This window comes from Rhinopithecus roxellana, chromosome 4 (assembly GCF_007565055.1).
Source record: "Rhinopithecus roxellana isolate Shanxi Qingling chromosome 4, ASM756505v1, whole genome shotgun sequence".
NCBI lineage: Eukaryota > Metazoa > Chordata > Mammalia > Primates > Cercopithecidae > Rhinopithecus > Rhinopithecus roxellana.
Genome location: NC_044552.1, coordinates 119839330 through 119856642, shown reverse-complemented (window position 1 = coordinate 119856642; position 17313 = coordinate 119839330). Strand labels below are relative to the sequence as shown.

Here is a 17313-nt window from a genome sequence, read left to right as displayed (position 1 = left end):
CTAAAATCATGCTTAAAAAGCTAATAGGGGCTGGGTGTGGTGGCTCACGTCTGTAATCCCAGGACTTTGGGAGGTCAAGGCGGGCAAATCCCTTGAGGCCAGGAAAATCAGACCAGCCTGACCAATGTGGCAAAATCCCATCTCCACTAAAAATACAAAAATTAGCTGGGCGTGGTAGCACATGACTATAATCCCAGCTACTTGGGAGGCTGAGGCATGAGAACTGCTTGAACCTGGAAGGTAGAAGTTGCAGTGAGCCGAGATCACGCCACTGCACTCCTGGCTAGGTGACAGAGCAAGACTGTATCAAAAAACAAACAAACAAACAACAACAACAAAAAAGGGTAATAGGGCAGAAAAACGAAACGGTCCCATTAACTATTCCATTTTTCTGAGATCCTCTCCATTACTTCCTTTGGCTAACTCATCACAATGTATTCTAAAAATACAGTAAGTGACATTCTATTAAAAAACTTACATTGCCAATTATGGCAGACTCACACAATAAAAAGCACAACCACTGTGCTAATTTGTTACTAAAAGGGATTATACATAGTGGAGTGTTTAGAACACTGCCTGGCCCATAGTTAGTGCTCAATAAATACTGTTCATCATTATTGCTATTATTTCACTGAAGATTATAGAGTAAGGAAAATCGGCAAATATTTATTATGTGCTTGTTTTACACTTAGCACTGTGCCATGTATTGGGACACAAAGAATTAGAGACCACAGTCATATTCTTTGGAAGCTTAAAATACATACAGCCAGAGATAGAAAATCTAAATAGATAAAAATTTAGTAGTATATAAAAGAGCAGTAGAATGTGAACTAAAATGTGATAGTTATACAAGATATAGTATATAGTGAAAGGATGATACATTTCCAAAAGGAGATTTCCTAGGAAGCCCTTAAAAGAGAAGTACTGGCACTAATTGTGACACAGTGCTAGGAGTATAAAGAACAACAGGGCAGTTGAACTAGGATAATGGCAGAGGCAGCTGATATAATGGCATAGACTCTTATCTGAAATAAGAGTCTGCTAGATTTCTGACTAGATGGATTCAGGGTTAGAGTATGTCAACTTCTACCTACCTACTAGGCTAGTTGATAGTAGATAGTTGAAGCTCCAGTTAGAGAACTAGGCTGAGCCCAGACTGACAACTGGGTAGCTACAAGTGGCCCAATATGTCAGGATGGAGACTAGTCAGTGTACAGTATTGGGCCAGCCAAGGAAGAGAGAATGTTTTATTCTGCAAAAGATCTAATAGCTAAGCTGCTAGTCAGAAAGAACCTAGCGTCTCTAGCAGAAGCATCAAAAATGACTGAAATAAATAATGTCTTGGGGCCAAAAAAAAAAAAAATTGGTGCAATTAATTGGGACACAGAAATTACCAGGATGAGTCAGTTTTGGAATGAAAGAAAATGAACAATTTAGTTGTATAGAAGTAGAGTTTCGAGAAACAGGCAGGCATCTACTGCCTTATGAGTAGCTGGAAATGTGGAATCCATATTTAAAGAGGAGAGTGAACCTGTGAGAACAAATGAGATTCACCACCCCACCCTTGGAAAACACAAAATTAAAGCTTAGACGAGAGATAGTGAAAAAGATGCAGAAGTCAAGAGACAGAATTTGAGGGGATAGAATCAGACAGAATAGGGTGGTTAGAGACTTTTCCACGAAGAAAAATAAAGCTTTCAGAGTAAAAGTACTCAACAAAACTGACAGAATAATCTCATACATGAAGAATTATGCCTGATTTTGTGAAAAACTGAAGGATAATGTGGAAAGAGCAGGCCACATAACATAATCCTACTATAAAAGCATCAAAGCATGACTCAGAGATTTAACCCACGGAAAATTATTAATAGGTCCTTTCTGTTTGCAAAATAGTACAAACATGCCATACCACTAATAACAAAATAATCAGACCTTTATTCTCCCTCTCTCAAAACAATCTCCAATGATTTCAATGTTAATTTCAACCTACATCCAACAGTAAAGAACCAATCTCACTGGCTATTCATTTTAAACTTTGCTTTGCCAGCATTTGTGGAATGGTGTCCAATTTTTTTTAACTTGAAAACTTAAAAGTTTGAAAGTCAGTAAGAGTTGACATTACCAACTGTTTTTTTTTTTTAATTAAGCACAGTTCAAAGATTTCCTTAATATTAAGTGGCCGCTTTTAAACTTTTTTTCTTTAAAAAAAAATTTCCACTGCTGCTGTCATAGCTTCTGTTAAAACACAGTTTACAGAGAGTTGATCAAGTGTGCCCATTGATATTTTTTTGGTACTGAAGTTTTTTTTTTTTTTACAGTATTAAAACTTTTATTTGAATAAGTGGGGAGAAGAGAAATATATCTCAGCACTTAGATATATAAATTATTTCCAAAACAGTTTAATACTCAACTAGTCGGTTCTATCAAAATCAGTTTTCCCTGAAGCAAGCATTGTTCCCAGCTACAAGTGATCCTCATTTCGCGTGGTACTGTGGGACCATAAAACGGCCTTGAAATCTTAATAATCAATGGGGAAAATGATGATTGTTCCATGACCTTTAAGATTCTGCTAAAATATTAAACATTCTTAAGATCAGTTATAAATGTAGGAAAAAAATGCAAAAATGTTTTAAAATATTTAGTACACTGTAATTTAAAACATTAGAAATAGAACTAAAGTGTTTTATTTCATTGTAAAAACGAAGTAGTTTGAATACAGCTTGCCTTTTATTCTGGCCAGTAACTTATGATACCGAGTAAGCATCTTTTATGTTCATGGCAAACTCATACTTCTTTTAAGTTTGGGTCAGCTTCCACTCTTTTATTGCTTGTGCTTTCAATGTTGTGAAATATTTCTATATTCACATTAAATATCCTTTAATGTAAAGTTTTTTTTTTTTTTAACCATCACTTCCTCTGGGACATATTTGTCTTTATTGCGATCACTTTTCTTATTTGTGTTGATAAGTTTGCCTTCATTAAGCTCCTATGAATGCACACCAGCAAGAACAATATTCCCATGGTCGGTGGCTTCTTCTACAAATTCATTTATGTTTGATTAAAATTTCACTTCCAGTGTTATCATTTTTCATTGCTTTGCTGCACTTTCATCTTTGTTGGCCAGTTCTTTTGAGTGTTCACTTCTATAAAATGTCAAGTGGATGACAAAGAGACAGCATAACTACATGCTCTGCTGTAAGAGAACTGAATAACAGATACACAGGGACAAACCACTGCAAGAATCTGAAAGTAGTCAACATGACTAGTCATTAATCATGAAGGATATCTGTTATTTACATAGCAGTCTGTAGACTGAAGAACTAGCAGAGAAGTTTGTACTTCATGTAATTACTCAGAGTTATACTGTGCTAACTAAAATTTTAACCTAGATTTTAACAACAGTTTCCTTACCAGTTTCCTTTCCTTCCTGGTAAGGAAACTGGTGTTTAAACTAAATCTAGGTCACTGAAATTTGTGCCCATGGGAAACATGCAAATAGAGGACTGCCTACACCCTACTTGTTTATATTGATCCAGATAGGCTTAATAGGCTGAAAAATAGCCTTTCTGAATTTATATCAAATAGTGAATCTTAAAGCACCCAAGATGAAAAATTAGGGCACACTGAGGTGGTTTTAAAATCTTTGTCATATGACAATCAAGCTTAAAATGTATCTTAGAGTAACAGAATTTTAGAAATAATGACCTTTAAAGGCCCCATAGTTTGGTAGCACAGATTATCCAGCATGTTTATTATGAATTATTTCTCCTCCTTCAATTTCAATTTGCTCATACAGCCACTTGCGGTCACAGTGGCATTCAGCTCCATACTTGGTAGAAGCACAGGCAGGACAAGCATAGAAACATCCTAAGCAATCTTCATTGAGGCAGTCACAGAGGTCCATCCCACTAAAAATCAGGAGACCTTGGCTATCATAGACCTTACTCTTTGCTGGTATCACTTGTCTGTCTGAACCAGCGGTTGCATTTTTTGTAAGCCTTCTTTTTTCTTTTTTACCAGTTTCTGGAGCAAATTCAGTTTGCCTTCCTGGATTTGTAAATTGTAGTGACCTCAAAGCTTTAGCAGTTCTTCCATCTGACTCAGGTTTCCTTTTCTGGCGGTCTTCAGTAGCAACATCCACACTTCCATTGATTATCTGTGTGCATTTTGGACAAAGCTTCCAACCAGGTACAAGCTGTCTTCCGAATTTTGCACTCAGAAAAGGGGCATCATCTAAGTCAATTACGTGCAAATTTTTTTTGGCTAATTTTTTGTGTATGTTACATGGGTCACAACATGACTTCTGTAAATCCTCAAATCTGTCAATATAAATTTTTACTGGATGAAAGCAAATTGTATTGTTCCCAGAAAGTGTCATTCCAGTTCTAAGTTGAAGTAAAAGCATATCATTTGATGACAATTCTTGTAAAGTCTTAAAACCTGTGTGACGAGTATAGTAGGTTTTATGGCACTTATTTGTAGTACGAAGCTGGACTCCAACTGAACATAGATTCATCATTCTTGATTCTAGCAAATTTTCCCTGTTTTATTTTGTCTAGAGGTCTAGGTCATGGGCTGATCACCCAAAGTCCTATAATAGACATTTAATAATCAAACAGAAGGATTCCCTGGAAAGTCAGAACTTCACGAGAACACCTTAGCTTTAGCTCTCCTCCACCCGGCTTCGGGCAGCATCCGCATCCACACAGGACACACTCAACCGCCTGCTTCCCAGCCAGTCCCCGCGCTACCACTGGTACTGACGATTTTTTAGAAATCACCCTCACGTACTCTAAGGCACACCTGAAATTAGATTTTTAAGTGGCTCTTATACAAATGTATATAATATATGCACGTATATTTGCATATATGCTCATTTCTGTATTTATGAAGATTGAAGGCAGCCTCTCAAGACTTACTTCCAACTATGATGGTTTAAATGGAAAAAAACATAGGCAAAAAGGCACTGCTCTAAAATATAAAGAAAATAAAATTAGTGCAAAGAAAAAAATTAGAATGGATATATTTTCCTTACAATTATGACTCTGACAATTGAAAAAAGAAATGAGATCGAATTTTTTAAAATTATATTTAACATGGCAGGGGTAAGAATAAAGAGAAAAATGCCAGGTGTGGTGACGTGAGTCTGTAATGCCAGCTACTAAAGAGGCTGAGGATCACTGGAGCCAAGGAGGTCAAGGATGTAGTGCACTGTGATCACACCTGTGAACAGCTATTGCACTCCAGCCAGGGCAACATAACAAGATCCCATTTCAAAGAGAGAGAGAGAGAAGACAGAAACTATGTATATCACATATTGGCTCACCAAAAAAGTTAAGCTATAATAGAATAATACAATCATCTAAATATAATATAATATATATAACATATAACCATATAATAATCTGAAAAGCATGTTGGGTCTCTCAGCAAATGCCTTTTTCCCACCTGTTCTTGCATATTGTTCTATAATGCCTGCTTTTCTATCCCTTTGAATGGCTCCTTTCGTCCTTTAGTTGGGAACTTGGGTGGCACCTCGCAGAGCTAGGCTGGGGTAGGCACTTTTACAGGCTCTCAATGCCCCTGGCGCACACCCATTCACAGTGGATGCACTGTGCTGTGATGTTAATAGTTGCTATTTATTCATCTGCCTTCCACTAGACTATACCTAGCTCTAGAGGGTTGGGTGTCAACCTTTATACATCTTTTTGTCATCTTTTAAATACAATATATGGCACATACAGTGTTTGAATATATAAACTAATGAGTCATGTCCTGTGTTATCAATATGAATTGAAATATAGCATTACATCTTAAGAAAAAATCTAGTCACTCAATATACAAAGGTAGGCAACTTTTAGGGAGAACTGCAAGCTCAAAGTTTTAAGTCTTACACCTCTATAGTATAAGTAAAGTCATTTTTGTTTCACCAGCAGCATATTCATGCTTTCCACAAAAAACTAATGCTTGGTTTTGTAAGACAAAGAAACCCAAATGGAAAGGTGTGAGTTAAGTATGGAAAAGCTAATTCACAATGTGATTTAACCATAAAGGAATTATTTCCTGACCTATGGAACTCCTTCTATTCAAGCAGATATGAATCCACACTATAACTAAAGAGATCTCCAAGTGTGAGACCTGATGGGATAGAAGTGGAAAAGGACACATGCATGGACTTGAAAACAGAGTGTAAATAACAGCCACCCTAAAACAGTAGTCAGCTTCTTATTTTTACTCATCTTCCAGTTTCAGCAGCTCTGCCTTCACCCTCTCTCAGTTCTGGTTTGCTTGTCAAAGCAACCTTACTAGAGAGCAATGGGCATATTCACAGGAGGAAGAGCCCTGGTGACCACAGACAGCCTGCTCCCAAGAACCTACCTGCCTGCAGGGAACCTGTCAGGCCAGGGAGGAAATTCTAGGCACAGAAAAACAGCAGAGTATGTTCACTTCCAGTAAGCCATTGAAATCTGTGCCTAAAAAACCTCAGAAGCAAAATAAATGACCTCATATGGCCATTACGGCAAGGGACAGAAACAAGTCTGAGTTGAAAGAATGTAAACAATAGCAAAAGACTTTTGAAAACCAACTTCCAGTACATTTCACAAATTTAGGCTTTGGAATAAGAATAATAAAGGGATGAGATACAGGGGCTGAGTCCCCAGTTGAAACATTAACTCTTACAAAATGCAGTACAACTTTAAGAAGTTACAGGTCATCCGCTGGGAAAAATTTGATATCCTGTCAGTCTAGTTTTAGAATACCCAGGCACTCTGTACACACACATGCTGACCAGGCACTTAATCTTTTCAAGGTACATTGTTCAGGTAATTTCAAGAGAGTAACCTGTTTTAGCAAGTTTACATAAATGGACGTCAAAGTAAAGGAGGGGTTGGCACCTGCTTCCTTGCCCAGTATTCTAGAAGACAATGGCTGTACAATCTCTAAGTGCTCTAGTCTCAGCTTCCTGTAAAGATAGTCCTGTGATCCAGGTTCCAGTGATTATATGACAAATATTGCAGTTGCTAACCTTTCACAAGGTCCTTAGGTAATAAGAGAAAAATCAGACACCTCAGCACATGCTTTTCCTGGCAGCAGCCTGGTAGCACCTGTCTATAAGTTCAATGGCAGCATAATTTTAACAGAGAAGGCAGTTAAGTGCCCTGGCAGTGTATAATCTCATAACTTTTCATGTAAAAAAGAACCATATGTTTACTGTCCTTGCATTTTCTCGGTAGCAAAATGTAAGCTGTACCATCACTCCACTCATATATACTTTTCCTCCAGTGCCACATTAAACTGTGATTGCAAAAAAAAAAAAAAAAAAATTACCCGAATCCATAGGCTAGCGTTTATTGTTACTTAAAACTTAGCCCTATGTTTATATTATATCATCACATCCTAAATTCTGCTTCATAATCCACCTGCAAAATTCATAAAGGTATGCAAGAGACCATGGTATTACAGCGACATCCATTCAAATCCGGGCCATGGACACAGGGCCTGGGGTACCTAGCTGTTTCTCCCGTTCCTCACGTCGCTCCCGGGCCAGCCGCTGCCGGTCATCAACACGTAACACAGGCGGAGGGTCTGAAAACGACATTAAAAAAACATGAGATGAAGAGTGGATTAAAAAAAAAGAAAAAGAAAAAATACACATTGATAAATATCCAGTAAATTTGAAGAATAAAATATTGCTACACTTTACAACAATAAGTACATGTGACTAGAGTTACAGTGATCCACTCAGTTATTACAAGTTTTCTAAGGACTTCCAAGCATTTTTCCTCTATTTGAAAACATCATGTAAATCATGACATTAACTACAGCCTTTTGGCTATTTTCATCAAACAATATAAATGATGTTTTGTGTTCCTAAGCTACCAAACTTCTATTATTTTTACACTTTAAAAAGTCTGTTCCTTAACGACCAACAGAATCCTTAAGTGGCTTTATATTGAACAAATGTTTGCCAGTTAGAGGTGAAGTGCTCGAGTCCAACAGACATGCATTCAGTTTCTGCCCCATCACTCGCCGGCCAAGGTACTTACCCACCTCTCTAAGTCTCAAGTTATGAGGTATACTTTGATTTATTACCTGTAAAATGACGATCCAATAGAGCCTATTTCGCATTATTATAATGACTGTTAGTGGAGTGTGTAGTGTGTATGTCCCAGTGAATCACTGAACATCTACTATGTGCTCCAGGCACTGTTCTGTATACTGAAAAGACAGCAGTCACCAAAAAAGACAAAAACCTGAGACTTCGTGGGATTTATATTCTACTTGGGAAAAAATCTGACAAAGAAGATAAATAAGTACTATACATAGAATGAAAAAGGAGAAAAATACAGAGAATATTAGACTGAGATAAACGTTAAGGAGACAACAAAGAAACGAAGGGGATTATGACATGTCAGGAAAAGGATGTTTAATTTTTCAGATGGAGCCCAAGGAAGGCCTTACTGTGATAATGACGTTCTATAGAAAGTAAGTGCCAAGTCCCTGAGGTTGCAAGTATCTAATGTGTTCCAGAAACAACAGGGAGATCTGAGTGACTGGAACAGAGTGAGATGAATAAGTGACGGGGCTTATGGTTAAGGTGAGGGCTTTGCATTATACTCTGAGTGAGACATGGGTGGAGAAGAGGGGTTCTGCAGCAGAGGGCTACATTTACAGGCTCACTCTGCTGCCATATAAAAACAAAATAATAAAAATGATCATCATGATGCTCATGCTCAAAATTAGGTTTCTTTTTCTCTTTACTAAGCTGACATTAGAATTGATGTTGACAGGCTGTGTGCAGTGGCTCACGCCCGTAATCCTAGCACTTTGGGAGGCTGAGTGGGTGGACTGCCTGAGTTCAGGAGTTCAAGACCAGCCTGGGCAACATGGTGAAACCCTGTCTCTACTACAAAATACAAAAAATTAACCAAATGTGGCAGTGTGCACCTGTAGTCCCGCCCATTCAGGAGGCTGAGGCAGGAGAATGGCTTGAACTTGGGAGGTGGAAGTTACAGGGAACCAAGATCGCGCCATTGCACTCCAGCCTGGGCAACAGAGCAAGACTCCGTCTCCAAAAAAAGAAAAAAGAATTGACATTGACATTTTTAGAATCTCATGTTAAAAATGGGAATCTACTATAATAATACAGTAGAGACAAACTGGGTGCAGTGGCTCACACCTGTAATCCCAGCACTTTGGGAGGCCGATGTGGGTGAATCACCTGAGGTCAGGAGTTCAAGACCAGCCTGGCCAACATGGCAAAACCCCATCTCTACTAAAAAATACAAAAATTAGCTGGGCATGGTAGCACATGCCTGTAGTCCCAGCTACTCACAGGGCTGAAGCAGGAAAATTGCTTGAACCTGGGAGACGGATGTTGCATTGAGTTGAAATCACATGTCACTGCACTCCAGTCTGGGCGACAGAGTGAGACACCATCTCAGAAAAAAAAAAAAAAAAAAAAAAAAAAAAATTACAGTAGAGAGAAATACTAGTGCTTTGGCAATAAACTTAAAGGTCTGCATCCCAAATGTCTTTTTTTGTTTTTTACTTTTGAGACAGAGTCTTGTGTTGTCCAGGCAGGACTGCTGTGGCACAAATCATGGCTCACTGCAGCCTTGACCTCCTGGGTTCAAGTGAATCCTCCCACCTCAGTCTCCTGAGTAGCTGAGACCACAGGTGTGCACCACCACACCTGGCTAATTTTTGTATTTTTTGTAGAGACGGGGTTTTGCCATGTTGCCGAGGCTGCCAAATGTCTCTTAAACTTTACAGAATTTGTACATTTAAAGAAAATAAAAACAGTAAAGACATCCCTTAGGAGCCTGCATAAACCAGGCAGTGTGGATGATGAACAAGACTAGTGGACGGTTTTTAAAAATTGGTTAAATGGACGCCCTCAATAGCCCACTATGATATTTTTCAGATTTCCTAATCATTTATGTACTTCTACATACTTTTCATGTAGGAAAATATGGCTCCTGGCCCTGAAGGTTTAATTTGGAAACAAAAAAATGGAGGTGGACATGAAGACCCTCTCAGGCAATTTATTAAGGGCTATCCACAGGAAGTTTTTGCTGTCATTTGTTTTTCTGAAAGAAAATGGTGGCCATAGTAAAATGGTATTTTAAAGAAAGAACTCGGGATAAAAGTCAAGATGAAGTTAAAAGAAAGACCTCTAACAATTACTTATCACTTTAATACTCCTTAAATAATATGAGGTTTACTCACTCATGAAAACCTTTTTTTTTTTTTTTTTTTTAAACAGGATCTTGCTCTGTCACCCAGGCTGGAGTGCAGTGGTATGATCACGGCTCACTGCAGCCTCAATCTCCCTGGCTCAAGCCATCCTCTTACCTCAGCCTCCCAAGTAGCTGGGACTACAAGTGTGGACAACCACAATCAGCTAATTTTTTTTTTTTTTTTTTTTTTGAGACGGAGTTTCCTCACTCTTCCTCCCCAGGCTGGAGTGCAATGGCGCGATCTCAGCTCACTGCAACCTCTGCCTCCTGGGTTTAAGCGATTCTCCTGCCTCCGCCTCCCAAGTAGCCAGGACTACAGAGGTGCGCCACCACGCCCAGCTAATTTTTGAGACGGAGTTTCCTCGCTCTTGGGAGGCGCGATCTCGGCTCACTGCAACCTCTGCCTCCTGGGTTTAAGCGATTCTACTGCCTCCACCTCCCAAGTAGCTGAGATTACAGGCATGTGCCACTAGGCCCAGCTATTGTATTTTTAGGACAGATAGGGTTTAACCATGTTGGTCAGGCTGGTCTCAAACTCCTGACCTCTGATCATCCACCAGCCTCCCAAAGTGCTGGGATTGCAAGCGTGAGCCAGCATGTCCGACCTCGGCTAATTAATTTTTTTTTTTTTTTTTTTGTAGAGATGGGCTCTTACTATGTTGCTAAGCCTGGTCTTGAACTCCCGACTTCAAGCAATCCTCTCGCCTCAGCCTCCCACAGTGCTGGGATTATAGGCATAAACTGCTGCACCCAGCGTCATAAAAACTTTTATTTAATTATAAAAGTTGAAAATCAACGTTGTAAAAGTCATATGAGCACATTATGGAAAGTCTGTAAAACAGATAGTTTAATTACTTTTAAAATTCCACTGACAAATTCTGTTATACAATATTTCAATATTAAGTACGTGACATGTCTAGCTTACTTTTAAGTACATGCTAAATTTCATACAAAATTTTGAAAATAAGGCTTTAATAACATATGGGACATATGCCACCCCCGGCAACCCACACCAACCCTGACAGCCCCAAGTCATAGTAATAACTGGTGCTCCTGCAGTAATGAGGCAATGCCCGATTATGCAACGTAATGCTTCCCCCTGCGAAGTGCCTTTTGAATGTATATTCTGAAAACAGTGCAAGAAGTGCTAGTTTTTCCCTGATTTCTATGCTATCGTTTCATATGAAAATTATATTCTTAACATGTAACAAACTGCATCCTGTTTGGTAAGATAATATGTAAAAAACCAAACTTTTATACAATTAAATGCTGTAAATAGGCCAATGCAGTAGTTCCTGGCTGTCCATCAACATTAGTGCTGAAATAATTACTATCTATCTGGAAATAGATTTGAGGAAGTAAAGAAATGTAACATTTCTGAAGCTCAAGATGCATAGTAGTTGTGATATACTAGATGATTTTGGTTGGTTTGGAAACCTGGCATTAGAAAATACTGAATTGTAGAGTGAAAAAGTTATTCAGTGCAGGTTGTTTCCATCCTTCTGTTCCCATTAATACGAAAGTCTCTTGGGTGCTAGAATGTCATTAACACCTGTGGCAGGTTAAAGATGGCTGTGCATGGGGCTGGGGAGGAACAGAGACTTGTCTGTTTTCTTCCCCGCTGCATTCTCAATGCCTAGGGCTGCATGTGGCAGAAAAGGATATTCAGTAAGTATTTGTTGAATGAATGAATGAATGATGAGCAACCTTAGCTAACCCTCAGAGCCTTTAAACTTCTATTAAGATGCACTAATGGGAAAAACTAAGAACAATCTTGTAGCTGATAACACAGTAAACTATTTAAATGCTAGAAATTTAAATTTTAGTTTTAATAACTAAAAACTGATAAAAATTTATCTTTAAAGGTAGGTTTTCAAAAAAATACAATTAAATAATTCCAGTAAATAGTGAATTTCCTATAATTCATTGCCTCCCTTCTCATTTCCACCCCCACATTATTTTTCCCTGAAACAAAAGGTATAGAAAATACTTTAAAATTATGTATAGGTCAGCCAGGCACGGTGACTCACACCTGCAATCCCAGCACTTTGGGAGGCCGAGGCAGACGAATCACTTGAGGTCAGGAGTTCAAGACCAGCCTGGGCAACATGGTGAAACCCTGTCTCTACTAAAAATACAAAAATTAGCCAGGCACGGTGGTGAATGCCTGTTATCAAAGCTACTTGGGAGGCTGAGGCAGGAGAATCGCTTGAAGTCGGGAGGCGGAGGTTGCAGTGAGCCGAGATCGCACCACTGCACTCCAGCCTGGGTGACAAGACGAGACTCTGTCTCAAAAAAAAAAAAAAAAAAAAAAAAAAAATTATATATAAGTCAGGCACAGTGGCTCACTCCTGTAATCCCAACACTTTGGGAGGCCAAGGCAGGAGGATTGCTTGAGTCCAGCAGCTTGAGACCAACCCAGGCTCATTTGAAAAAGGGAGACCTCATCTCCACCAGAAATAAAAAAACATTAGCCAGGAGTGATGGCACATGCTTGTGGTCCCAGCTACTCAGGAGGCTGAGGTGACAGGATCGCTTGAGCCTGAGAGATCCAGGTTACAGTGAGCCCTAATTACACCACTGCACTCCAGCCTGGGCGGCAGAGTAAGACCCTGTCTTGAAATAAAATAAAATAATGTATATTCTATACTGTTTCCCAATGGATCTAATATGGTTAGAATAAAATTAAGTTACCAATTCACACAAGGAAAAAGGCTTTAAGAGGAATAGAACTTAGGCTTAAGTAAGATCACAGTTGCACTCCACATTCAACTTCCTACCTATGATGGTTCAAGTGTGGGGTGACACCTAACCTGGGGCACTGTTAAGGGTGAAAGGGAGTGCCATTAAAATTCTGTGTTTGATAATATGCATAAACCTGGATTGCTTTACACACATCTGATAGTATGGTCATGCTACTAAGGAGCTCTCAAAGTTGACAAGGCTTTTACAAGAACTCACTAGACCTTGACTCGTATGTAACAACTACTATTTCTACAGTAAATACTTCTGTATTTCTGTTAGCAATTTGTACTTTATGAAGCACTTTCACATATTATCACTTTATTCTTCCCAATAACACTATGAGTTAGCCAAGCATTTATTTATTCAATGAAGAGTTACTATGCCTCTTCTTCAAATGAAAAAACTCAGAGAAATAGATATGACTAATGAAGATAGCAAGGACATGTGTCAGAGCGAGGGCATAAAACCCGAGCTCTAACTCAGTCCTGTGCCCATCCATGCACCATGGCAGCTACAGTCATTACAATTGCACGGTGTAGCATCAGAGAAGGGCTGGAAGATTCGAAGTCATGTACTCCTCTATGAGGGCAATTTACTTATAAACAATAAGACAAAATAAAGTTTCAGTGGCTCTTTTAAAGACTTCTGTTGGGGGACAGCAAAGGGATAGGAATTCAGAGGGATTTTTAATGAATTTGGGTATCTGCTTTTCTCAGGTCCATGAAAACACGCAGTTTTCTAAGGAAGTCAAACTATTAATCATTTGGAGGCAGCTGGAGTTCTGATGAACCACCTCCCACTTCTTCAGGAATTAGTAGATGTGGACAGATCTGTAACTTTACAAACTGTCTGTTTTGGTCTGGGTTCAAGTATTCACATTTGAGAGCAATAGTCCTTCCAGGATAATGCAGAACATAGTGTGCTCATAGTTCTAAAACACCATGAGGCACTTCCGTAATGTGCTTTTTTGTTTGTTTGTTTTTTGAGACAGAGTCTCGCTCTATTGCCCAGGCTAGAGTACAGTGGCGGATCTCAGCTCACTGCAACCTCTGCCTCCTGGCTTTAAGTGATTCTCCTGCCTCAGCCTCCTGAGTGGCTGGGGTTATCGGTGTGTACTACCATGCCCGGCTGATCATTGTATTTTTATTAGAGACGGGGTTTCACCATGTTCGCCAGGCTGGTCTCAAACTCCTGGCCTCAGGTGATCCACCTGCTTTGGCCTCCCAAATTGCTGGGATTACAGGCGTGAGCCACTGGTGCCTGGCCAGCCATAATGTGCTTTAAATATAAAAGTCACAACTTGAATGTGGAGAAATGTCTTCTAAATCATAGAGATGTTCTGGAGCCTTCTAACGAGTTTAAGTATCAGATGGTAAAAGAGGAAAGGACATTTAGCCAAAACTTACTGGGTTAAAAGGGATTCTCAGAAATCATTCAGTCAGGATGCCCATACCTGGTTAGGACAATACTCAAAATATCCCAAAATACATAATGAACTTTTTTCTCCCCAGTTCTAGAAAATGAAAATCAACAAAATGCTTTAGACAGACATTCTCATAACCCATATCCCACAAAAATTAAAAGGTGTTACCCAAGGCCAGCCCTCCAACACAATACTCATATTATCCTTTGGAGAGACTCAGGAAAATAATGACATGGTGGTTTCTAAATCAAGAGCCTTTTATATAGCTTGGCTTATCTGTATATACAAGAAAACAGACACAGGGATGCTCAAAAAGACACAATCAGAAGTGAAATGTCTCCCTATTTAACTTGACTTTAGCAATATAAATCAAATGACTGTATATAAGGAGACGGCCAATTAGGGTGGAAGAGGTTTTTCTGGCTTCTGATCTCTATACACTGTGTGCAATCTCTCATCACACTGGTGGTTCTGTGTTAGAATGACTTATTCATATATTGGTTTATCTATCATACTGTCAACTGGAGGGTAGAGATTATGTCTCTTAGTAATATATTCCTAGTACCTTCATGATGCTAACACTAGACGAATAAATGAGTTATCAGGATATAAAAGTATAAACTGCACAGTAAAAAAAAAAAAAAAAAAGGTAGAAATTAGAAGCAGTGGTGGATGGGGAGAACCAGAGAAATATAGCACCAACAATTAAGCTATGTTAAATTTTCGTTGTATAACAAATGTGATTTTCTTTTTTTTTTTTAAACACATTTATTCATCTTTTTAATCCTCGTGGCTCAGCTACAGGGCCTGACACACAGTAGGCACTCAACAAATATTTGACTTCCAAAGCATGACCATTCATGCATCCATAATTCTCTTTTTATAGTATAAAGAAGGCTGATATTCAGGCCCCAATGTGTATCTAAAGTAATATATATTTCCCAATAAGCTCTTCTATTTAAAGGTGAGAAACAGTTCTAGTGTTCAATTTCAAAATCAAGATGACATTCAGGTGAGTGTATCGCATGTCATTAAAAGACAAATATCAAAGCATATTTGCCTGTGTACCACTGCCTTTTCCCTTTCCTTCATTTTCTCTGTCCATATGAAAGCAAAGGTTTTATCATAGTTTTCACCAACTGTAAGAGCCCTGGACAGTTTTTGATAATGTAAGGGCTTTTTACTTCAGTTTTTGTCACATATTAAAGCTGTGTGTCAAGACTGAAGATTATCCACTATCTTCTCTTCTATCTCTATGTATTTTTCTATTTCTTCCTCTGATAGCTATAACTTGGTTTCTGAGTGTCTGGTTACAATAACCACAAAGGACTGTCATGACTCAAGGATATTAGCCACCACCACTTGATGCTGATAAACTTCCAAAGCCTTCTGAGCTTGATTAATTACAATGGAGGAGTCAGTCTCCAACTTAAAGGAAATTATAAATGCTTTGTGAGCACAATCTTCAATCAAAGGGGAAAGTATTTTTGGCATCATCTTCACTGTTCTCTGCAGTGGGCCCCCAGATGACTGGATCTTGTGTTCAGGCATTTCAGAGACAGGAACATAGAAATCTGACACGACCACACCAGGTAAAACATCGCAGAAGGGCCGGCCACACTTCCAGTGGGACCTTGGTGCCACCTGATGTGACCAACACCACCCGCTGGCCCTGTGCGCCCAGCCCAGTCACGAAGCAGGCCATAACCTCAGCGCAGCACCGGAGGCCAGGGAAACTCAGCTACGAGGTCTGTTTCCACCATCGGCCCAACAAATGTGCTTTTCATGTTAAAGAACTTCGACCTCCATAGAGACACACTTGAATACGAAAATAAAGGTCCACTAGAATACGCTACATGGGGACAGGGTTCATGTTGTTTGCTCATGCAGTGCATCTCTCATGCTTCTTTGGCATAGAAGAACTCAGTAAACATTAGATGGTAGCTGGAAGGTGGGTGGTTAGATGGATGGATAAATGACTCAATGAAAAGGCAGGCTGACTAAGGAAATCTCCGCTTGGTAATTAAAACTCCTCTGAGGCTGCACATCATTTTCCACTAATGGCAGCTTAAGCAATATTTTCAACAATACTTGTTATTGTCTTTCCTCTAAATGACAAAGCAGATTTATCTGTTGTGTTCAAGACCTTTTCTACATGAAAAAAAATTCACAAAACTAAACACAGTAGAATATTCTCTATAAGGTTAGACTCAGTTATTTCCATTTTTATTCTCACTGATTCACTGTGCTTGAGTGACTTCAGTACTGGATGCAGCATGAAATAGGTTTCCAAGAACCTCCTGGGGTATTTGGCTTGCTTTCCTTTCCTTTGATTGTCTCTTATTATCATACCATACATTCATTCCTTCCACAGGTCACGCAATGGTTACTGGATATCTGGAAGCAACCGTACTGTCGGTTCAGTTGTTTGTATTATATTTATAGACTGTTACATTATTGGTATCACTGAATGAAAAAGACTGAATCACAGGCTATTACATGAAATTACTGTATAGGCATACAATCATTGCAAGGAATAGCAAACAAAACCATAATTCTATACAAGCTTTGCTATGTGTAAAGCTTTCTTGAAATAGTTTTTGAAAAAGTCACAAAAGAGATACGTGATAATGCTTGTTGGACACACAGGTATAAAAAAATTGTGTCCTATCATTTGAAACAGAATAGTAAAATTATTACCCCTTTAAACTGCCTGACATTAAATGAGTGCATCCACATACATGATCTCATTGATTGTCAAAATGACTCTGAGAAGTAAGCAAGACGTGTGTTTGAATCTACATTTTAAAGAGAGAAAACCAAGGCTTGGCTTTGAGAGGTTCTCTGACTTAATATCATACAAGCCAGTAGGAGTGTGTGTTTGGTGGCAGGACTGAAACC

General features: G+C 38.9%; 1 protein-coding gene and 2 pseudogenes across 2 annotated transcripts in view; all 3 read right to left on the bottom strand.

Annotated features, from left to right (window-relative positions):
* MAP7 (microtubule associated protein 7) overlaps positions 1 to 17313 on the bottom strand; it is a 210459-nt gene that overhangs the window by 60397 nt on the left and 132749 nt on the right. For both annotated transcript variants that reach the window (XM_030928974.1, XM_030928975.1), the window contains exon 3: positions 7510 to 7587. In XM_030928974.1, the coding sequence (XP_030784834.1) occupies positions 7510 to 7587 (78 nt within the window). The remainder of the gene's footprint in view (positions 1 to 7509; positions 7588 to 17313) is intronic.
* LOC104675011 lies at positions 3576 to 4519 on the bottom strand (annotated as a pseudogene).
* Positions 15598 to 16175, bottom strand: LOC104675045 (annotated as a pseudogene).